Genomic DNA, 25298 nt, shown 5'->3' with positions numbered 1-25298 from the left:
TGGTTACTGGCCCAATGCTCTAACCACAAGGCTACCTGCTGGTTACTGGCCCAATGCTCTAACCATTAGTCTACCTGCTGGTTACTGGCCCAATGCTCTAACCACTAGGCTACCTGCTGGTTACTGGCCCAATGCTCTAACCATTAGTCTACCTGCTGGTTACTGTTCCAACGCTCTAACCACTAGGCTACCTGCTGGTTACTGTTCCAACGCTCTAACCACTAGGCTACCTGCTGGTTACTAGTCCAATGCTCTAACCATTAGTCTACCTGCTGGTTACTGGCCCAAAACCCTGGTTACTGGCCCAACGCTCTAACCACTAGGCTACCTGCTGGCTACTGGCCCAATGCTCTAACCACTAGTCTACCTGCTGGCTACTGGCCCAAAGCTCTAACCACTAGGCTGGCTACTGGCCCAACGCTCTAACCACTAGGCTACCTGCTGGCTACTGGCCCAATGCTCTAACCACTAGGCTACCTGCTGGTTACTGACCCAATGCTCTAACCACTAGGCTACCTGCTGGTTACTAGTCCAATGCTCTAACCACTAGGCTACCTGCTGGTTACTGGCCCAATGCTCTAACCACTAGTCTACCTGCTGGTTACTGGCCCAATGCTTTAACCACTAGTCTACCTGCTGGCTACTGGCCCAATGCTCTAACCATTAGTCTACCTGCTGGTTACTGGCCCAAAACCCTGGTTACTGGCCCAACGCTCTAACCACTAGGCTACCTGCTGGCTACTGGCCCAAAGCTCTAACCACTAGGCTGGCTACTGGCCCAACGCTCTAACCACTAGGCTACCTGCTGGCTACTGGCCCAATGCTCTAACCACTAGGCTACCTGCTGGTTACTGACCCAATGCTCTAACCACTAGGCTACCTGCTGGTTACTAGTCCAATGCTCTAACCACTAGGCTACCTGCTGGTTACTGGCCCAATGCTCTAACCACTAGTCTACCTGCTGGTTACTGGCCCAATGCTCTAACCACTAGTCTACCTGCTGGCTACTGGCCCAATGCTCTAACCATTAGTCTACCTGCTGGTTACTGGCCCAAAACCCTGGTTACTGGCCCAACGCTCTAACCACTAGGCTACCTGCTGGCTACTGGCCCAATGCTCTAACCACTAGTCTACCTGCTGGTTACTGGCCCAATGCTCTAACCACTAGTCTACCTGCTAGCTACTGGCCCAATGCTCTAACCATTAGTCTACCTGCTGGTTACTGGCCCAATGCTCTAACCACTAGGCTACCTGCTGGTTACTAGTCCAACGCTCTAACCACTCGGCTACCTGCTGGTTACTAGTCCAATGCTCTAAACACTAGGCTACCTGCTGATTACTAGTCCAATGCTCTAACCACTAGGCTACCTGCTGGTTACTGGTCCAGCGCTCTAACCACTAGGCTACCTGCTGATTACTAGTCCAATGCTCTAACCACTAGGCTACCTGCTGGTTACTGGCCCAACGCTCTAACCACTAGACTACCTGCTGGTTACTAGTCCAATGCTCTAACCATTAGTCTACCTGCTGGTTACTGGCCCAACGCTCTAACCACTAGGCTACTTGCTGGTTACTGGCCCAACGCTCTAACCACTAGTCTACCTGCTGGTTACTGGCCCAACGCTCTAACCACTAGGCTACCTGCTGGTTACTGGCCCAACGCTCTAACCACTAGGCTACCTGCTGGTTACTGGCCCAATGCTCTAACCACTAGGCTACCTGCTGGTTACTGGCCCAACGCTCTAACCACTAGGCTACCTGCTGGTTACTTGCCCAACGCTCTAACCACTAGGCTACCTGCTGGTTACTGGCCCAATGCTCTAACCACTAGTCTACCTGCTGGTTACTGACCCAATGCTCTAACCACTATGCTACCTGCTGGTTACTAGTCCAATGCTCTAACCATTAGTCTACCTGCTGGTTACTGTTCCAACGCTCTAACCACTAGGCCACCTGCTGGTTACTAGTCCAATGCTCTAACCATTAGTCTACCTGCTGGTTACTGGCCCAAAACCCTGGTTACTGGCCCAACGCTCTAACCACTAGGCTACCTGCTGGCTACTGGCCCAAAGCTCTAACCACTAGGCTACCTGCTGGCTACTGGCCCAACGCTCTAACCACTAGGCTACCTGCTGGCTACTGGCCCAATGCTCTAACCACTAGGCTACCTGCTGGTTACTGACCCAATGCTCTAACCACTAGGCTACCTGCTGGTTAGTAGTCCAATGCTCTAACCACTAGGCTACCTGCTGGTTACTGGCCCAATGCTCTAACCACTAGTCTACCTGCTGGTTACTGGCCCAATGCTCTAACCACTAGTCTACCTGCTGGCTACTGGCCCAATGCTCTAACCATTAGTCTACCTGCTGGTTACTGGCCCAAAACCCTGGTTACTGGCCCAACGCTCTAACCACTAGGCTACCTGCTGGCTACTGGCCCAATGCTCTAACCACTAGTCTACCTGCTGGTTACTGGCCCAATACTCTAACCACTAGTCTACCTGCTGGCTACTGGCCCAATGCTCTAACCATTAGTCTACCTGCTGGTTACTGGCCCAATGCTCTAACCACTAGGCTACCTGCTGGTTACTGGCCCAATGCTCTAACCACAAGGCTACCTGCTGGTTACTGGCCCAATGCTCTAACCATTAGTCTACCTGCTGGTTACTGGCCCAATACTCTAACCACTAGGCTACCTGCTGGTTACTGGCCCAATGCTCTAACCATTAGTCTACCTGCTGGTTACTGTTCCAACGCTCTAACCACTAGGCTACCTGCTGGTTACTGGCCCAATGCTCTAACCACTATGCTACCTGCTGGTTACTAGTCCAATGCTCTAACCATTAGTCTACCTGCTGGTTACTGTTCCAACGCTCTAACCACTAGGCTACCTGCTGGTTACTAGACCAATGCTCTAACCATTAGTCTACCTGCTGGTTACTGGCCCAAAACCCTGGTTACTGGCCCAACGCTCTAACCACTAGGCTACCTGCTGGCTACTGGCCCAATGCTCTAACCTCTAGTCTACCTGCTGGCTACTGGCCCAAAGCTCTAACCACTAGGCTGGCTACTGGCCCAACGCTCTAACCACTAGGCTACCTGCTGGCTACTGGCCCAATGCTCTAACCACTAGGCTACCTGCTGGTTACTGACCCAATGCTCTAACCACTAGGCTATCTGCTGGTTACTAGTCCAATGCTCTAACCACTAGGCTACCTGCTGGTTACTGGCCCAATGCTCTAACCACTAGTCTACCTGCTGGTTACTGGCCCAATGCTCTAACCACTAGTCTACCTGCTGGCTACTGGCCCAATGCTCTAACCATTAGTCTACCTGCTGGTTACTGGCCCAAAACTCTGGTTACTGGCCCAACGCTCTAACCACTAGGCTACCTGCTGGCTACTGGCCCAATGCTCTAACCACTAGTCTACCTGCTGGTTACTGGCCCAATGCTCTAACCACTAGTCTACCTGCTAGCTACTGGCCCAATGCTCTAACCATTAGTCTACCTGCTGGTTACTGGCCCAATGCTCTAACCACTAGGCTACCTGCTGGTTACTGGCCCAATGCTCTAACCACAAGGCTACCTGCTGGTTACTGGCCCAATGCTCTAACCATTAGTCTACCTGCTGGTTACTGGCCCAATGCTCTAACCACTAGGCTACCTGCTGGTTACTGGCCCAATGCTCTAACCATTAGTCTACCTGCTGGTTACTGGCCCAAAACCCTGGTTACTGGCCCAACGCTCTAACCACTAGGCTACCTGCTGGCTACTGGCCCAATGCTCTAACCACTAGGCTACCTGCTGGTTACTGGCCCAACGCTCTAACCACTAGGCTACCTGCTGGTTACTGGCCCAATGCTCTAACCACTAGGCTACCTGCTGGTTACTGGCCCAACGCTCTAACCACTAGGCTACCTGCTGGTTACTGGCCCAACGCTCTAACCACTAGGCTACCTGCTGGTTACTGGCCCAATGCTCTAACCACTAGTCTACCTGCTGGTTACTGACCCAATGCTCTAACCACTATGCTACCTGCTGGTTACTAGTCCAATGCTCTAACCACTAGTCTACCTGCTGGTTACTGGCCCAATGCTCTAACCACTAGTCTACCTGCTGGCTACTGGCCCAATGCTCTAACCATTAGTCTACCTGCTGGTTACTGGCCCAAAACCCTGGTTACTGGCCCAACGCTCTAACCACTAGGCTACCTGCTGGCTACTGGCCCAATGCTCTAACCATTAGTCTACCTGCTGGTTACTGGCCCAATGCTCTAACCACTAGGCTACCTGCTGGTTACTGGCCCAATGCTCTAACCACAAGGCTACCTGCTGGTTACTGGCCCAATGCTCTAACCATTAGTCTACCTGCTGGTTACTGGCCCAATGCTCCAACCACTAGGCTACCTGCTGGTTACTGGCCCAATGCTCTAACCACTAGTCTACCTGCTGGCTACTGGCCCAATGCTCTAACCATTAGTCTACCTGCTGGTTACTGGCCCAATGCTCTAATCACTAGGCTACCTGCTGGTTACTGGCCCAATGCTCTAACCACAAGGCTACCTGCTGGTTACTGGCCCAATGCTCTAACCATTAGTCTACCTGCTGGTTACTGGCCCAATGCTCTAACCATTAGTCTACCTGCTGGTTACTGTTCCAACGCTCTAACCACTAGGCTACCTGCTGGTTACTGGCCCAATGCTCTAACCACTAGGCTACCTGCTGGTTACTAGTCCAATGCTCTAACCATTAGTCTACCTGCTGGTTACTGGCCCAAAACCCTGGTTACTGGCCCAACGCTCTAACCACTAGGCTACCTGCTGCTACTGGCCCAATGCTCTAACCACTAGGCTACCTGCTGGCTACTGGCCCAATGCTCTAACCACTAGGCTACCTGCTGGTTACTGACCCAATGCTCTAACCACTAGGCTACCTGCTGGTTACTAGTCCAATGCTCTAACCACTAGACTACCTGCTGGTTACTAGTCCAATGCTCTAACCACTAGTCTACCTGCTGGTTACTGGCCCAATGCTGTAACCACTAGTCTACCTGCTGGCTACTGGCCCAATGCTCTAACCATTAGTCTACCTGCTGGTTACTGGCCCAATGCTCTAACCACTAGTCTACCTGCTGGTTACTGGCCCAATGCTCTAACCACTAGTCTACCTGCTGGCTACTAGCCCAATGCTCTAACCATTAGTCTACCTGCTGGTTACTGGCCCAAAACCCTGGTTACTGGCCCAACGCTCTAACCACTAGGCTACCTGCTGGCTACTGGCCCAATGCTCTAACCACTAATCTACCTGCTGGTTACTGGCCCAACGCTCTAACCACTAGGCTACCTGCTGGCTACTGGCCCACTGCTCTAACCACTAGGCTACCTGCTGGCTAATGGCCCAATGCTCTAACCACTAGGCTACCTGCTGGCTACTGTCCCAATGCCCAATGCTCTAACCACTAGGCTACCTGCTGGTTACTGGCCCAACGCCACTAGTTTACCTGCCACTGGCTACCTGCTGGCTACTGGCCCTAACCACTAGGCTAACCTGCCTGGCCCAATGCTCTAACCACTAGTGCTTACTAGCCCAATGCTCTAACCATTAGGCTACTGGCCCAATGCTCTAACCACTAGGCTACCTGCTGGCTTTACTGGCCCAACGCTCTAACCACTAGGCTACCTGCTGGCTACTGGCCCACTGCTCTAACCACTAGGCTACCTGCTGGCTAATGGCCCAATGCTCTAACCACTAGGCTACCTGCTGGCTACTGTCCCAATGCTCTAACCACTAGGCTACCTGCTGGTTACTGGCCCAACGCTCTAACCACTAGGCTACCTGGTGGCTACTGGCCCAATGCTATAACCACTGCTGGCTTTACTGGCTACCTGCTGTTTACTGGCCCAACACTCTAACCACTAGGCTACCTGCTGGTTACTGGCCCAATGCTCTAACCACTAGGCTGCCTGCTGGTTACTGGCCCAATGCTCTAACCACTAGTTTACCTGCTGGTTACTGGCCCAACGCTCTACCTGCTGGCTACTGGCCCAAAACCCTGGTTACTGGCCCAACGCTCTAACCACTAGGCTACCTGCTGGTTACTGGCCCAATGCTCTAACCACTAGGCTACCTGCTGGCTACTGGCCCAATGTTCTAACCACTAGGCTACCTGCTGGTTACTGGCCCAATGCTCTAACCACTAGTCTACCGCCCCACTTATATTATCTCCAATGTATCGTCCATGTAAAAAAAATGTCTGAAAAGGATAAGGTAAATAATATCTGACAATACCTTTTTAATTCAATGTTTTCTACATTTTGCAAGAGTATTTGCATCACTACACTGATGTGTAAGGGGTAGCCATTTTTTTTTTAATGGACTGGATCTTTATATTTACCACCTGGGTCCTGTTACTGTTCTTCTTGCTGAGTATCTGATAGTCTGCCATTTTATAGGAGTGGTTAAAACATGAGTACATTAGGTCTTGTCTTAGGTCTCTCTTTACGTAGTGTTGTCTTAGGATTCTCTCTACGTAGTGTTGTGTTGTCTTAGGTCTCTCTTTACATAGTGTTGTGTTGTCTTAGGTCTCTCTTTACATAGTGTTGTGTTGTCTTAGGTCTCTCTTTACGTAGTGTTGTGTTGTCTCTTGTCGTGATGTGTGTTTTGTCCTACTTACTTCACCTCAGTTGTACTCCATCTAGCTATTAAAAAATACAAATCTTGATTATCTTCATTTATTCCCACAATTGACAAATAATACGCATAATAATATAAGCACTTCAATGAAGGATTGTTACCCGTAACAAGGTATACTACTATTATATTACCACTATACGTCTATACTACTACTATTATACTACTACTATACTACTACGATTTTACTACTATACTACTACTATACTACTACTATATTACTCCACACTACTGCAGCACTACTACTATTATACTACCACTATATTACTCTACACTACTACAGTACTACTACTATTATACTACCACAATGCTACTCTACACTACTACAGTACTACTACTATTATACTACCACTATACTACTCTAAACTACTACAGTACTACTACTATACTACCGTTATACTACTCTCCGCTACTACAATTACACTACCACTATACTACTCTACACTAATACGGTACTACTACTACTATACTACTACTATTATACTACCACCATACTACTGCTATACTACTACGTTTATACTACCACTATGCTACTACTATTACACTACTGCTATTATACTACTACTATTATACTACTATTACACTACTGCTATTGTACTACTACTATACTATGACTACTATACTACTACTATTATACTACCACTATACTACTACTTTTATACTACTGCTATACTAGTACTACTATAATACTACTATTAAACTACTACTACCACTACTACAGTACTACTACTACTACTACTACTACTACTACTACTACTACTACTATTATAGTACACTATACTACTACAACTACTACTACAGTACTACTACTATAAAACTACACTACTACTACTACTACAACTATTTTGCTACTACTAGTACTACTACCACTACTACCACTACTACAACTACTACTACAACTACTATTACAACTACTAAAACTCCTATTACTACTACTACTACTACTACTATACTATACTACACTCTACTACAATACTACTACTACTATACTACAGGACATTACCTGCATTCTCTCTGGCCACGGCCCCAGCCAGGACGTAGACCCCAGCTCCCAGAGTACTGCCCACCCCCAAAGCCACCAGGTCGAAGGTGTTGAGACATCGGGACAGACGGGAATCTTCACTGTTACAGTCCACAACCTTGACACGCAACAGCTGCTTCCCAAAGCCTAGCAGTTTCTCCAGGGCCATGCTGAGGGGTCACAGTAAGACGGAGGTCAAAGGTCAGAGGGGAGAGGTCACATACACTTGAGGGAGAGAGAGGGCGAGAAAGAGGATGGGACAGATAGAACACATTAGAATGCTGATAAGAACACAGTAGCAGAACTGCAGCCCTCCAAGGTAGGGACTGTTTATATGCTCCTCCTGTCACTCCCCCCCCGCTCTTCCCCCCAGAGAGGAAGAGGAAGTGACAGGACATCGTACAGATATAAACAGAGAGGAAGAGGAAGTGACAGGACACCGTACAGATGTAAACAGAGAGGAAGAGGAAGTGACAGGACACCGTACAGATGTAAACCTAGAGGAAGAGGAAGTGACAGGACATGGTACAGATGTAAACAGAGAGGAAGTGACAGGACATCGTACAGATGTAAACAGAGAGGAAGTGACAGGACAACGTACAGATGTAAACCTAGAGGAAGAGGAAGTGACAGGACATCGTACAGATGTAAACAGAGAGGAAGAGGAAGTGACAGGACAACGTACAGATGTAAACCTAGAGGAAGAGGAAGTGACAGGACATCGTACAGATGTAAACAGAGAGGAAGAGGAAGTGACAGGACACCGTACAGATGTAAACCTAGAGGAAGAGGGAGTGACAGGACATGGTACAGATGTAAACAGAGAGGAAGAGGAAGTGACAGGACATCGTACAGATGTAAACAGAGAGGAAGAGGAAGTGACAGGACACTGTACAGATGTAAACCTAGAGGAAGAGGAAATGACAGGACATGGTACAGATGTAAACAGAGAGGAAAAGGAAGTGACAGGACAACGTACAGATGTAAACCTAGAGGAAGAGGAAGTGACAGGACACCGTACAGATATAAACAGAGAGGAAGAGGAAGTGACAGGACACCGTACAGATGTAAACAGAGAGGAAGAGGAAGTGACAGGACACTGTACAGATGTAAACCTAGAGGAAGAGGAAGTGACAGGACATGGTACAGATGTAAACAGAGAGGAAGAGGAAGTGACAGGACATCGTACAGATGTAAACATAGAGGAAGAGGAAGTGACAGGACATCGTACAGATGTAAACAGAGAGGAAGTGACAGGACATCGTACAGATGTAAACAGAGAGGAAGAGGAAGTGACAGGACATCGTACAGATGTAAACAGAGAGGAAGAGGAAGTGACAGGACATCGTACAGATGTAAACAGAGAGGAAGAGGAAGTGACAGGACAAAGTACAGATGTAAACAGAGAGGAAGAGGAAGTGACAGGACAACGTACAGATGTAAACAGAGAGGAAGAGGAAGTGACAGGACATCGTACAGATGTAAACCTAGAGGAAGAGGAAGTGACAGGACAACATACAGATGTAAACCTAGAGGAAGAGGAAGTGACAGGACATGGTACAGATGTAAACAGAGAGGAAGTGACGTGTCATCGTACAGATGTAAACAGAGAGGAAGAGGAAGTGACAGGACAACATACAGATGTAAACCTAGAGGAAGAGGAAGTGACAGGACATCGTACAGATGTAAACAGAGAGGAAGTCGAAGTGACAGGACAACGTACAGATGTAAACAGAGAGGAAGATGAAGTGACAGGACAACGTACAGATGTAAACAGAGAGGAAGATGAAGTGACAGGACAACGTACAGATGTAAACAGAGAGGAAGAGGAAGTGACAGGACATGGTACAGATGTAAACAGAGAGGAAGTGACAGGACATCGTACAGATGTAAACAGAGAGGAAGTGACAGGACAACATACAGATGTAAACCTAGAGGAAGAGGAAGTGACAGGACATCGTACAGATGTAAACAGAGAGGAAGTGGAAGTGACAGGACAACGTACAGATGTAAACAGAGAGGAAGAGGAAGTGACAGGACATCGTACAGATGTAAACAGAGAGGAAGAGGAAGTGACAGGACATGGTACAGATGTAAACAGAGAGGAAGTGACAGGACATCGTACAGATGTAAACAGAGAGGAAGTGACAGGACAACGTACAGATGTAAACAGAGAGGAAGAGGAAGTGACAGGACAACGTACAGATGTAAACAGAGAGGAAGAGGAAGTGACAGGACATCGTACAGATGTAAACAGAGAGGAAGAGGAAGTGACAGGACATGGTACAGATGTAAACAGAGAGGAAGTGACGTGTCATCGTACAGATGTAAACAGAGAGGAAGTGACAGGACAACGTACAGATGTAAACCTAGAGGAAGAGGAAGTGACAGGACATCGTACAGATGTAAACAGAGAGGAAGAGGAAGTGACAGGACAACATACAGATGTAAACCTAGAGGAAGAGGAAGTGACAGGACATCGTACAGATGTAAACAGAGAGGAAGTCGAAGTGACAGGACAACGTACAGATGTAAACAGAGAGGAAGATGAAGTGACAGGACAACGTACAGATGTAAACAGAGAGGAAGAGGAAGTGACAGGACATGGTACAGATGTAAACAGAGAGGAAGTGACAGGACATCGTACAGATGTAAACAGAGAGGAAGTGACAGGACAACATACAGATGTAAACCTAGAGGAAGAGGAAGTGACAGGACATCGTACAGATGTAAACAGAGAGGAAGTGGAAGTGACAAGACAACGTACAGATGTAAACAGAGAGGAAGAGGAAGTGACAGGACATCGTACAGATGTAAACAGAGAGGAAGAGGAAGTGACAGGACATGGTACAGATGTAAACAGAGAGGAAGTGACAGGACATCGTACAGATGTAAACAGAGAGGAAGTGACAGGACAACGTACAGATGTAAACAGAGAGGAAGAGGAAGTGACAGGACAACGTACAGATGTAAACAGAGAGGAAGAGGAAGTGACAGGACATCGTACAGATGTAAACAGAGAGGAAGAGGAAGTGACAGGACATCGTACAGATGTAAACAGAGAGGAAGAGGAAGTGACAGGACAACGTACAGATGTAAACAGAGAGGAAGAGGAAGTGACAGGACATCGTACAGATGTAAACAGAGAGGAAGTGACAGGACATCGTACAGATGTAAACAGAGAGGAAGTGACAGGACAACGTACAGATGTAAACAGAGAGGAAGAGGAAGTGACAGGACATCGTACAGATGTAAACTGAGAGGAAGTGACAGGACATCGTACAGATGTAAACAGAGAGGAAGAGGAAGTGACAGGACATCGTACAGATGTAAACAGAGAGGAAGAGGAAGTGACAGGACATGGTACAGATCTAAACAGAGAGGAAGAGGAAGTGACAGGACAACGTACAGATGTAAACAGAGAGGAAGAGGAAGTGACAGGACATCGTACAGATGTAAACAGAGAGGAAGAGGAAGTGACAGGACAACGTACAGATGTAAACAGAGAGGAAGTGACAGGACATCGTACAGATGTAAACTGAGAGGAAGAGGAAGTCACAGGACAACGTACAGATGTAAACAGAGAGGAAGAGGAAGTGACAGGACATCGTACAGATGTAAACAGAGAGGAAGAGGAAGTGACAGGACATCGTACAGATGTAAACAGAGAGGAAGAGGAAGTGACAGGACAACGTACAGATGTAAACAGAGAGGAAGAGGAAGTGACAGGACATCGTACAGATATAAACAGAGAGGAAGAGGAAGTGACAGGACAACGTACAGATGTAAACCTAGAGGAAGAGGAAGTGACAGGACAACGTACAGATGTAAACAGAGAGGAAGAGGAAGTGACAGGACAACGTACAGATGTAAACCTAGAGGAAGAGGAAGTGACAGGACACCGTACAGATGTAAACCTAGAGGAAGAGGAAGTGACAGGACATGGTACAGATGTAAACAGAGAGGAAGAGGAAGTGACAGGACATCGTACAGATGTAAACAGAGAGGAAGAGGAAGTGACAGGACATCGTACAGATGTAAACAGAGAGGAAGAGGAAGTGACAGGACAGCAGCTTCAGAACGGTCATGTTGTTTTGATCTCCTGATATAAGTGGAGGCACTTGGCATCCAGTCAAATTTGAGAAAAACTACTTTAAATAGGACTTGTGCAAGTTGTTTATATGCCTGCTCCCGGTGTTGTGTGTTTGTCGAGCATTGTGTTGCGTTATGATGTGTTGTGGTGTGCTGTGTTGTGATGTGTTGTTGTTGTTGTGTTCTGTTGTTGTTGTTGTGTTGTTGTGGTGTGTTGTGATGTGTTGTTGTTGTTGTGTTCTGTTGTTGTTGTTGTGTTGTTGTTGTGTTGTTGTAGTGTGTTGTGATGTGTTGTTGTGATGTGTTGTTGTGTTGTGTTGTTGTTGTGATGTGTTGTTGTGTTGTGTTGTTGTTGTGTTGTGTACGTTGTTGTGTGTACGTCCGTATGTTTCTGTGTTTCACTTCTCTGTGTCCAATGTTTACATAAAGTTTGTGTTGAGTGGTTGGTAGGTGGGCTTGTCAGGGATTTCCTGTCCCTAGAGTGATGAAGACAGCAGGAGACCCTTTATAGGGATAAGAGACAGTCCACCAGAATGATCGTGTCTCCAGGTCACAACAGCACAACTCATTTAAACTGGTAATAATTACACAACAACACAGGCCCTCTGTTTTACCTTTATTTAGCTAGACATGTAATAATAACACAACTCATTTAAACTGGTATTAATAACTACACAATACACCCCTACATACTGTACCCACTACACACCCTACATACTGTACCCACTACACACCCTACATACTATACCCACTACACACCCCTACATACTGTACCCACTACACACCCTACATACTGTACCCACTACACACCCTACATACTGTACCCACTACACACCCTACATACTATACCCACTACACACCCCTACATACTGTACCCACTACACACCCTACATACTGTACCCACTACACATCCTACATACTGTACCCACTACACACACTACATACTGTACCCAATACATCCCTAAATACTGTACCCACTACACACCCTACATACTGTACCCAATACATCCCTACATACTGTACCCAATACACCCCCTACATACTGTACCCAATACACCCCTACATACTGTACCCACTACACACCCTACATACTGTACCCACTACACACCTCTACATACTGTACCCACTACACACCCCTACATACTGTACCCACTACACACCCTACATACTGTACCCACTACACACCCTACATACAGTACCCACTACATTTACATTTACATACTGTACCAGAGCACTACAAACCCCTTATGACATAACTGTATCTAAATCCAGGGGATACACCTATCCTACATACTGTACCCACTACACACCCTGACAACTGTACAGTAGGGAGGCCAGGCCAGAGGTACACCCTTGTTTGGGTGTAGGGCCTGACAGAGCCTGGACTGTACAGCCCGCAGGCAAGCACCATGGTCTTGTACACACCCTGGAAGCCAGTGGAGGGAGCATACTGTACCCACTACACACCCTACATACTGTACCCACTACATGTTGTACATGAACTACAGGAACGGGCCACCGCCTACTGTACCCACTGGGATACACAGGACCAGTGGGGGAGCGGAGGAGCGGGTGACGGAAGAACTTGGGAAGGTCCTTGCGGGCGTTCTGGATGAGTTGTAGGGGGTTTAATGGCACAGGCAGGGAGCCCAGCCAACAGCGAGTTCAGTAATCCAGGGAGGACAAGTGCCTGGAGGGAGTTGTCATACTGTACCCACTACCACACCCTACATACTGTACCCACTACACACCCCTACATACTGTACCCACACCAGTGGTGACACGTGGTGTGGAGACACTACATACTGTCAGGTAGGACCAATACATCCCTACATGGTTCACTGTACCCACTTTACACACCCCCGTACATACTGTCTTGAAACCCACTGATTTGGATCAAGAAGGTCATTCTGAGAGAGATAGCGGGAGAGCTGGCCAAGGGACATAAGAGTTTTGGAGAGAAAAGAAAGAAGGATACTGGTCTGTACCATCGGACTACACAACCCTACATACTGTACCCACTGGAGAAGAGAGGAGGGGATAGGGTCACACCCTACATATCTGGAGAGAGAGGGGAGAAAGAGGTCAGAGCACAGGGTAGGGCAATGGGGCAGAACATCCCTTACATACTGTGGTTGACCATCTGCAGAGAGGGAGGAGGGGGGAGGGGGGAGGAGGATTCAGGAGGGAGGAGAAGGTTGCAAAGAGCTTCCTAGGGTTAGAGGCAGATGCTTGGAATTTAGAGTGGTAGAAAGTGGCTTTAGCAGCAGAGAGAGAAGAGGAAAATGTAGAGAGGGAGGGAGTGAAAGGATGTCAGGTCCGCAAATACTGTGCCCGGACCCAGCTACACACCCCGAGCCGGCCTGGAGGATAGGGGACATAGAGAGTCAAAGGATGTTGACAGAATCAGGAGATAGGTTGGAGAAGGTTTGAGCAGAGGGAAGAGATGATAGGATGGAAGAGGAGAGAGTAGCGGGGGAGAGAGAGCTTGGGACACACCCAGTGTGGGAAGTGTTGGATGAGAGCGAGAGGGAAAAGGATACATACTTGTACCCACTCTACACAGCCTTGTGACAAAAGAGGAGAGGAGTGGAAAGAAGGAGGCAGAGAGGAATGTCACCGCCCAGAACTGTGAGGGTGAGCACACCATCAAGCTCACATACTGATATGTTAAGCTTGAAAGGACTGGTAACACAGCATGGACACACCCACTTGGGACATGACTGTGTGCGAGAACACCACTACACAGTAGGAGTAGCCATCCATACATACTGTAGGCCTCTGCCTTGTTGGCCGCACTACACACCCTACACACCTACATACCCACTACACACCCTACATACTGTACCCACTACACTACACACCCACTACATACATACTGTACCCACTACACACCCTACATACTGTACCCACTACACACCCCTACATACTGTACCCACTACACACCCCTACATACTGTACCCACTACACACCCTACATACTGTACCCACTACACACCCCTACATACTGTATCCACTACACACCTACATACTGTACCCACTACACCCCCTACATACTGTACCCAATACATCCCTACATACTGTACCCAATACACCCCTACATACTGTACCCACTACACACCCTACATACTGTACTACCCCTACATACTGTACCCACTACATACCTGTACCCACTACACACCCTACATACTGTACCCACTACACACCCTACATACTGTACCCACTACACACCCTACATACTGTACCCACTACACACCTACATACTGTACCCACTACACACCTACATACTGTACCCACTACACACCCTACATACTGTACCCACTACACCCCTACGTACTGTACCCAATACATCCCTACATACTGTACCCAATACATCCCTACATACTGTACCCACTACACACCCCTACATACTGTATCCACTACACACCCTACATACTGTACACACTATACAGCCTACATGCTGTACCCACTACACACCCTACATACTGTACCCACTACACACCATTACATACTGTACCCAATACATCCCTACATACTGTACCCAATACATCCCCTACATACTGTACCCACTACACCCCCTACATACTGTACCCACTACACACCCTACATACTGTACCCACTACACACTCTACATACTGTACCCACTACACAGCCTACATACTGTACCCAATACACACCCTACATACTGTACCCAATACACCCCTACATACTGTACCCACTACACATCCTACATACTGTACCCACTACACCCCCTACATACTGTACCCAATACACCCCTACATACTGTACCCACTACACCCCCTACATACTGTACCCACTACACCCCCTACATACTGTACCCAATACATCCCTACATACTGTACCCACTACACACCCTACATACAGTACCCACTACACAGCCTACATACTGTACCCATTACACCCCCTACATACTGTACCCATTACACCCCCTACATACTGTACCCACTACACACCCTACATACTGTACCCACTACACACCCTACATACTGTACCCACTACACACCCTACATACCTACATACCACAGGAGGTTGGTGGCATCTTCATTGGGGAGGATGGGGCTCGTGGTAATGACTGGAGTGGAATGGATGGAATGGAGGACGGGGCTCGTGGTAATGACTAGAGTGGAATGGGTGGAATGGAGGACGGGGCTCGAGGTAATGACTAGAGTGGAATGGATGGAATGGAGGACGGGGCTCGTGGTAATGACTGGAGTGGAATGGGTGGAATGGAGGACGGGGCTCGTGGTAATGACTGGAGTGGAATGGGTGGAATGGAGGACGGGGCTCGTGGTAATGACTGGAGTGGAATGGGTGGAATGGAGGACGGGGCTCGTGGTAATGACTGGAGTGGAATGGGTGGAATGGAGGACGGGGCTCGAGGTAATGACTGGAGTGGAATGGGTGGAATGGAGGACGGGGCTCGAGGTAATGACTGGAGTGGAATGGGTGGAATGGAGGACGGGGCTCGAGGTAATGACTGGAGTGGAATGGGTGGAATGGAGGACGGGGCTCGAGGTAATGACTGGAGTGGAATGGGTGGAATGGAGGACGGGGCTCGAGGTAATGACTGGAGTGGAATGGGTGGAATGGAGGACGGGGCTCGAGGTAATGACTGGAGTGGAATGGGTGGAATGGAGGACGGGGCTCGTGGTAATGACTGGAGTGGAATGGAGGACGGGGCTCGTGGTAATGACTGGAGCGGAATGGGTGGAATGGAGGACGGGGCTCGAGGTAATGACTGGAGCGGAATGGGTGGAATGGAGGACGGGGCTCGAGGTAATGACTGGAGCGGAATGGGTGGAATGGAGGACGGGGCTCGTGGTAATGACTGGAGTGGAATAGGTGGAATGGAGGACGGGGCTCGTGGTAATGACTGGAGTGGAATGGGTGGAATGGAGGACGGGGCTCGTGGTAATGACTGGAGTGGAATGGGTGGAATGGAGGACGGGGCTCGAGGTAATGACTGGAGTGGAATGGGTGGAATGGAGGACGGGGCTCGAGGTAATGACTGGAGTGGAATGGGTGGAATGGAGGACGGGGCTCGAGGTAATGACTGGAGTGGAATGGGTGGAATGGAGGACGGGGCTCGTGGTAATGACTGGAGTGGAATGGAGGACGGGGCTCGTGGTAATGACTGGAGTGGAATGGGTGGAATGGAGGACGGGGCTCGAGGTAATGACTGGAGTGGAATGGGTGGAATGGAGGACGGGGCTCGAGTGTAATGACTGGAGTGGAATGGGTGGAATGGAGGACGGGGCTCGAGGTAATGACTGGAGTGGAATGGGTGGAATGGAGGGACGGGGCTCGAGGTAATGACTGGAGTGGAATGGGTGGAATGGAGGACGGGGCTCGAGGTAATGACTGGTAATGACTGGAGTGGAATGGGTGGAATGGAGGACGGGGCTCGAGGTAATGACTGGAGTGGAATGGGTGGAATGGAGGACGGGGCTCGAGGTAATGACTGGAGTGGAATGGGTGGAATGGAGGACGGGGCTTGAGGTAATGACTGGAGCTGAATGGGTGGAATGGAGGACGGGGCTCGAGGTAATGACTGGAGTGGAATAGGTGGAATGGAGGACGGGGCTCGAGGTAATGACTGGAGTGGAATGGGTGGAATGGTATCAAATACATCAGACACTCCATTCCAGTCGTTATTATGAGTCGTCCTCCCCTCACCATCCTCCACTGCTACATACAGTACACAATACACACACCCCACCATACACACCCTACATACAATACCCAATACACACACCCCACCACACACACCCTACATACAGTACCTAATACACACACCCCACCACACACACCCTACATACAGTACCCAATACACACACCCCACCATACACACCCTACATACAGTACCCAATACACACACCCCACCACACACACCCTACATACAGTACCCAATACACACACCCCACCACACACACCCTACATACAGTACCCAATACACACCCTACATAGGGTACCCAATACACACACCCCACCACACACACCCTACATACAGTATGACTGCTAGACAACCAATCACTTGAATGTAAATGCAGAGGTCACGTTGTTGTGTAATTATCATGTGCAAGCTGAAACCGGGGTTCTACTCATCTTAAATGAAGATCATTAAAAACAGATTACATTAAAGTACCAAGTATTAGTAATCACAAAACTCGTATAACACACACACACACACACACACACACACGTTTGTGGAATATGAACTGAATGACCTTACCCCGAGTAAACAGCTATCACCAGGACCACAGCCTAACACATTTGTATTATGACAGCTTTCACACCATGGACTACTAGCTCTGTCACACCATGGACTACAGCTCTGTCACACCATGGACTACAGCTCTGTCACACCATGGACTACTAGCTCTGTCACACCATGGACTACAGCTCTGTCACACCATGGACTACAGCTCTGTCACACCATGGACTACAGCTCTGTCACACCATGGACGACAGCTCTGTCACACCATGGACTACAGCTCTGTCACACCATAGACGACAGCTCTGTCACACCATGGACTACAGCTCTGTCACACCATGGACTGCAGCTCTGTCACACCATGGACTTGGACTACAGCTCTGTCACACCATGGACTACAGCTCTGTCACACCATGGACTACAGCTCTGTCACACCATGGACTACAGCTCTGTCACACCATGGACGACAGCTCTGTCACACCATGGACTACAGCTCTGTCACACCATAGACGACAGCTCTGTCACACCATGGACCACAGCTCTGTCACACCATGGACTACAGCTCTGTCACACCATGGACTACAGCTCTGTCACACCATGGACTACAGCTCTGTCACACCATGGACTACAGCTCTGTCACACCATGGACGACAGCTCTGTCACACCATGGACTACAGCTCTGTCACACCATAGACGACAGCTCTGTCACACCATGGACTGCAGCTCTGTCACACCATGGACTTGGACTACAGCTCTGTCACACCATGGACTACAGCTCTGTCACACCATGGACTACAGCTCTGTCACACCATGGACTACAGCTCTGTCACACCATGGACTACAAGCTCTGTCACACCATGGACTACAGCTCTGTCACACCATGGACTACAGCTCTGTCACACCATGGACTACAAGCTCTGTCACACCATGGACTTTAGCTCTGTCACACCATGGACTACAGCTCTGTCACACCATGGACTTGGACTACAGCTCTGTCACACCATGGACTACAAGCTCTGTCACACCATGGACTTCAGCTCTGTCATACTATGGACTACAGCTCTGTCACACCATGGACTACAGCATTACTTTAAGTCATTTAGCACCATGGACTACAGCTCTGTCACACCATGGACTTCAGCTCTGTCACACCATGGACTACAGCTCTGTCACACCATGGACTACAGCTCTGTCACACCATGGACTACAGCTCTGTCACACCATGGACTACAGCTCTGTCACACCATGGACTACAGCTCTGTCACACCATGGACTACAGCTCTGTCACACCATGGACTACAGCTCTGTCACACCATGGACTACAGCTCTGTCACACCATGGACTACAGCTCTGTCACACCATGGACTACAGCTCTGTCACACCATGGACTACAAGCTCTGTCACACCATGGACTACAGCTCTGTCACACCATGGACTACAGCTCTGTCACACCATGGACTACAGCTCTGTCACACCATGGACTACAGCTCTGTCACATCATGGACTTGGACTACAGCTCTGTCACACCATGGACTACAGCTCTGTCACACCATAGACGACAGCTCTGTCACACCATGGACTGCAGCTCTGTCACACCATGGACTACAGCTCTGTCACACCATGGACTACAGCTCTGTCACACCATGGACTACAGCTCTGTCACACCATGGACTACAGCTCTGTCACACCATGGACTTGGACTACAGCTCTGTCACACCATGGACTACAAGCTCTGTCACACCATGGACTTCAGCTCTGTCATACTATGGACTACAGCTCTGTCACACCATGGACTACATTACATTACATTTAAGTCATTTAGCAGACACTCTTATCTACAAGCTCTGTCACACCATGGACTATAGCTCTGTCACACCATGGACTTCAGCTCTGTCATACTATGGACTACAGCTCTGTCACACCATGGACTACAAGCTCTGTCACACCATGGACTATAGCTCTGTCACACCATGGACTACAGCTCCTTCACACCATGGACTACAAGCTCTGTCACACCATGGACTACAGCTCTGTCACACCATGGACTACAGCTCTGTCACACCATGGACTAAAGCTCTGTCACACCATGGACTACAGCTCTGTCACACCATGGACTACAGCTCTGTCACACCATGGACTACAAGCTCTGTCACACCATGGACTACAGCTCTGTCACACCATGGACTACAGCTCTGTCACACCATGGACTACAGCTCTGTCACACCATGGACTACAGCTCTGTCACATCATGGACTTGGACTACAGCTCTGTCACACCATGGACTACAGCTCTGTCACACCATGGACTACAGCTCTGTCACACCATGGACTACAGCTCTGTCACATGGACATGGCTCTGTCACACCATGGACTACAGCTCTGTCACACCATGGACTACAGCTCTGTCACACCATGGACACACTCTGTCACATGGACTACAGCTCTGTCACACCATGGACTACAGCTCTGTCACACCATGGACTACAAGCTCTGTCACACCACATGGACTACAGCTCTGTCACACCATGGACTACAGCTCTGTCACACCATGGACTACAGCTCTGTCACACCATGGACTACAGCTCTGTCACATCATGGACTTGGACTACAGCTCTGTCACACCATGGACTACAGCTCTGTCACACTATGGACTACAGCTCTGTCACACCATGGACTACAGCTCTGTCACATCATGGACTTGGACTACAGCTCTGTCACACCATGGACTACAGCTCTGTCACACCATGGACTACAGCTCTGTCACACCATGGACTACAGCTCTGTCACACCATGGACTACAGCTCTGTCACACCATGGACTACAGCTCTGTCACACCATGGACTACAAGCTCTGTCACACCATGGACTACAGCTCTGTCACACCATGGACTAAAGCTCTGTCACACCATGGACTACAGCTTTGTCACACCATGGACTACAGCTCTGTCACACCATGGACTACAGCTCTGTCACACCATGGACTACAGCTCTGTCACACCATGGACTACAGCTCTGTCACACCATGGACTACAGCTCTGTCACATCATGGACTTGGACTACAGCTCTGTCACACCATGGACTACAGCTCTGTCACACTATGGACTACAGCTCTGTCACACTATGGACTACAGCTCTGTCACACTATGGACTACAGGTCTGTCACACCATGGACTACAGCTCTGTCACACCATGAACTACAAGCTCTGTCACACCATGGACTACAACTCTGTCACACCATGGACTATAGCTCTGTCACACCATGTACTTTAGCTCTGTCACACCATGGACTTTAGCTCTGTCACACCATGGACTATAGCTCTGTCACACCTTGGACTTTAGCTCTGTCACACCATGCACAACAGCTCTGTCACACATGGACTACAGCTCTATCACACCATGGACTACAGCAGTCACACCATGGACTACAAGCTATGTAGTGACTATTCTGAAGTTAGATGCAACAAGTTCCTAAACACACAGATTAACAGAAGGGAAGCATTTACTCACTCACAACCAACCGCCAGGAGTTATACTTGAAAGAGAGGACGGAGAGAGAGAGAGAGAGAGAGAGAGAGAGAGAGAGAGAAAGAGAGAGAGAGAGAGAGAAAGGAAGAGAGACGGACAGAGAGCATAGTAGATTGATTAGTAGGTATATCTGTTAACTCCTCCAGTGGGAGTGCTGGTGGTGTAGAGACCAGTGCTGTTCTAAAATAGAACCATGAGGAATCACATGGCAGCACAGCTATTCCAAGCAGCTAGCTCCTCTGACTGCAAGGCTACAGCTCCTCCCCACTCTAACACGGTCAATCTAACGCAGCTAGCTCCATCTGACTGCAAGGCTACAGCTCCTCCCCACTCTAACACGGTCAATCTAACGCAGCTACCTCCTCTGACTGCAAGGCTACAGCTCCTCCCCACTCTAACACGGTCAATCTAACGCAGCTAGCTCCATCTGACTGCAAGGCTACAGCTCCTCCCCACTCTAACACGGTCAATCTAACGCAGCTACCTCCTCTGACTGCAAGGCTACAGCTCCTCCCCACTCTAACACGGTCAATCTAACGCAGCTAGCTCCTCTGACTGCAAGGCTACAGCTCCTCCCCACTCTAACACGGTCAATCTAACGCAGCTAGCTCCTCTGACTGCAAGGCTACAGCTCCTCCCCACTCTAACACGGTCAATCTAACGCAGCTACCTCCTCTGACTGCAAGGCTACAGCTCCTCCCCACTCTAACACGGTCAATCTAACGCAGCTAGCTCCTCTGACTGCAAGGCTACAGCTCCTCCCCACTCTAACACGGTCAATCTAACGCAGCTAGCTCCATCTGACTGCAAGGCTACAGCTCCTCCCCACTCTAACACGGTCAATCTAACGCAGCTACCTCCTCTGACTGCAAGGCTACAGCTCCTCCCCACTCTAACACGGTCAATCTAACGCAGCTACCTCCTCTGACTGCAAGGCTACAGCTCCTCCCCACTCTAACACGGTCAATCTAACGCAGCTAGCTCCATCTGACTGCAAGGCTACAGCTCCTCCCTACTCTAACACGGTCAATCTAACGCAGCTACCTCCTCTGACTGCAAGGCTACAGCTCCTCCCCACTCTAACACGGTCAATCTAACGCAGCTAGCTCCTCTGACTGCAAGGCTACAGCTCCTCCCCACTCTAACACGGTCAATCTAACGCAGCTAGCTCCTCTGACTGCAAGGCTACAGCTCCTCCCCACTCTAACACGGTCAATCTAACGCAGCTAGCTCCTCTGACTGCAAGGCTACAGCTCCTCCCCACTCTAACACTGTCTTACACACAAACAGAAAGAGGCATATAGGCACACGTACACATGTACGAGCACACACACACAGACAGCTACACTGACTACTCACCCACTGACCCACATTTCTTACACTGACACACCAGGCCAGCTAGTTAACATTAGCCTTCTTATTTTTTGTTGTCCTAGGCTACCTGGATAAGACACTTGCTCGTTAGCCTACCTTCCTTTCATAGGGAATGATACACCAGGCCAGCTAGTTAACATTAGCCTTCTATGTCTAGCTACATTGAACTTCTATCCTCTCAGGGACAAAACTATGTACGAATTAATGGTTGGATCAGAATCGCCGTTATAATCATTAGCCAGTACGGAGAATTAAGCAAAACCACAAATCCTCATCCTCATCCGTGGTTAATTTAGGCAAGGGACGATTTTAGCTAGCTAGTTAGCCACCGGAGGACAACACGACGAGATGCAACAATACAAGTTGTTTTCTGTCAATGACGTTTGGCTTCTGATGTGATGTGATTGGTGTGAAGCCAAATCCAAACCGGCTTCCCTTGACACTTTTTTTTGGTGCGCCAGGACCAATCACAGCTGAGCTCACACAGTATATCTCAATGCTGATTGGCTATTATTTTACCCTTTTTTTTTTTTAGGAGTTCAAATGCTCACTGGCTTCCCTTCCATTCAATGCTACATGGGGCAACAACGTCATACTCTTTTCTGACCAGACAGCATTGGATAGATACGGATAGACAGTTCATCAGATGTTTTCTCCGGTGAGATACATTCAGCTTCTTGCAAATTGAAGGAAATTTATGAAACACAAAGAGAGATTATTTTGCATATTTTTGTCTTGGTAATTATTTTGTATTTTGGGGGAGGAGGGGGGGGTCTGGGTTCCCTTGGCATCCGTCATAGATGTTTGATTCATAGACGTTTGATTCATAGACGTTTGATTCATGACGTTTGATTCATAGACGTTTGATTCATAGACGTTTGACTCTTCTGGGAAGGCTTTCCACTAGATGTTGGAACATTGCTGCTATAACAGCCTCCACTCTTCTGGGAAGGCTTTCCACTAGATGTTGGAACATTGCTGCTATAACAGCCTCCACTCTTCTGGGAAGGCTTTCCACTAGATGTTGGAACATTGCTGCTATAACAGCCTCAACTCTTCTGGGAAGGCTTTCCACTAGATGTTGGAACATTGCTGCTATAACAGCCTCCACTCTTCTGGTAAGGCTTTCCACTAGATGTTGGAATATTGCTGCTATAACAGCCTCCACTCTTCTGGGAAGGCTTTCCACTAGATGTTGGAACATTGCTGCTATAACAGCCTCCACTCTTCTGGGAAGGCTTTCCACTAGATGTTGGAACATTGCTGCTATAACAGCCACCACTCTTCTGGGAAGGCTTTCCACTAGATGTTGGAACATTGCTGCTATAACAGCCTCCACTCTTCTGGTAAGGCTTTCCACTAGATGTTGGAACATTGCTGCTATAACAGCCTCCACTCTTCTGGGAAGGCTTTCCACTAGATGTTGGAACATTGCTGCTATAACAGCCTCCACTCTTCTGGTAAGGCTTTCCACTAGATGTTGGAACATTGCTGCTGTAACAGCCTCCACTCTTCTGGTAAGGCTTTCCACTAGATGTTGGAACATTGTTACTATAATAAACCCCAGGAAGAGTAGCTGCTGTCTTGACAGGAACTAATGGGGATCCATAATAAACCCCAGGAAGAGTAGCTGCTCCCTTGACAGGAACTAATGGGGATCCATAATAAACCCCAGGAAGAGTAGCTGCTGCCTTGGCAGTAACTGATGGGGATCCATAATAAACCCCAGGAAGAGTAGCTGCTGCCTTGACAGGAACTAATGGGGATCTATAATAAACCCCAGGAAGAGTAGCTGCTGCCTTGACAGGAACTAATGGGGATCCATAATAAACCCCAGGAAGAGTAGCTGCTGCCTTGACAGGAACTAATGGGGATCCATAATAAACCCCAGGAAGAGTAGCTGCTGCCTTGACAGGAACTAATGGGGATCCATAATAAACCCCAGGAAGAGTAGCTGCTGTCTTGACAGGAACTACTGGGGATCCATAATAAACCCCAGGAAGAGTAGCTGCTGTCTTGACAGGAACTAATGGGGATCCATAATAAACCCCAGGAAGAGTAGCTGCTGCCTTGACAGGAACTAATGGGGATCCATAATAAACCCCAGGAAGAGTAGCTGCTGCCTTGACAGGAACTAATGGGGATCCATAATAAACCCCAGGAAGAGTAGCTGCTGCCTTGTCATTAGTTCCTGTGTTAAAGGGTCTGTCTATATCGGCCAGTGAGACAGGCAGAGGCACATGTTGAAGCAGGAATCTGGAGACCTGCCACTGGTTTGGATAAAGTAGAACACTTAGTGATATACAACAGCCCGAGAGATGGGAGAGGGGGAGTGAGTGTGTGCGTGTGGAGGGGGGTAAAATGC

At 48.7% G+C, this 25298-nt stretch overlaps 1 protein-coding gene across 1 annotated transcript in view; it reads right to left on the bottom strand.

Moving 5' to 3' along the window:
- The window catches only part of LOC115126704 (high affinity cationic amino acid transporter 1-like), a 100672-nt gene extending 78837 nt beyond the window's left edge, over positions 1-21835 (bottom strand). The window contains exons 1-2 of the mRNA XM_065024020.1: positions 21542-21835; positions 7693-7880 (exon numbers count right to left, since the gene is read on the bottom strand). Of these exons, the coding sequence (XP_064880092.1) occupies positions 7693-7879 (187 nt within the window). The 5' untranslated portion in view covers position 7880; positions 21542-21835. The remainder of the gene's footprint in view (positions 1-7692; positions 7881-21541) is intronic.
- Between the last annotated feature and the right edge of the window lie 3463 nt (positions 21836-25298).

This window comes from Oncorhynchus nerka, linkage group LG10 (assembly GCF_034236695.1).
Source record: "Oncorhynchus nerka isolate Pitt River linkage group LG10, Oner_Uvic_2.0, whole genome shotgun sequence".
Lineage (NCBI taxonomy): Eukaryota > Metazoa > Chordata > Actinopteri > Salmoniformes > Salmonidae > Oncorhynchus > Oncorhynchus nerka.
The sequence above is the reverse complement of the archived record's forward strand: the minus strand, read 5'-3'. Positions and strand labels throughout refer to the sequence as shown.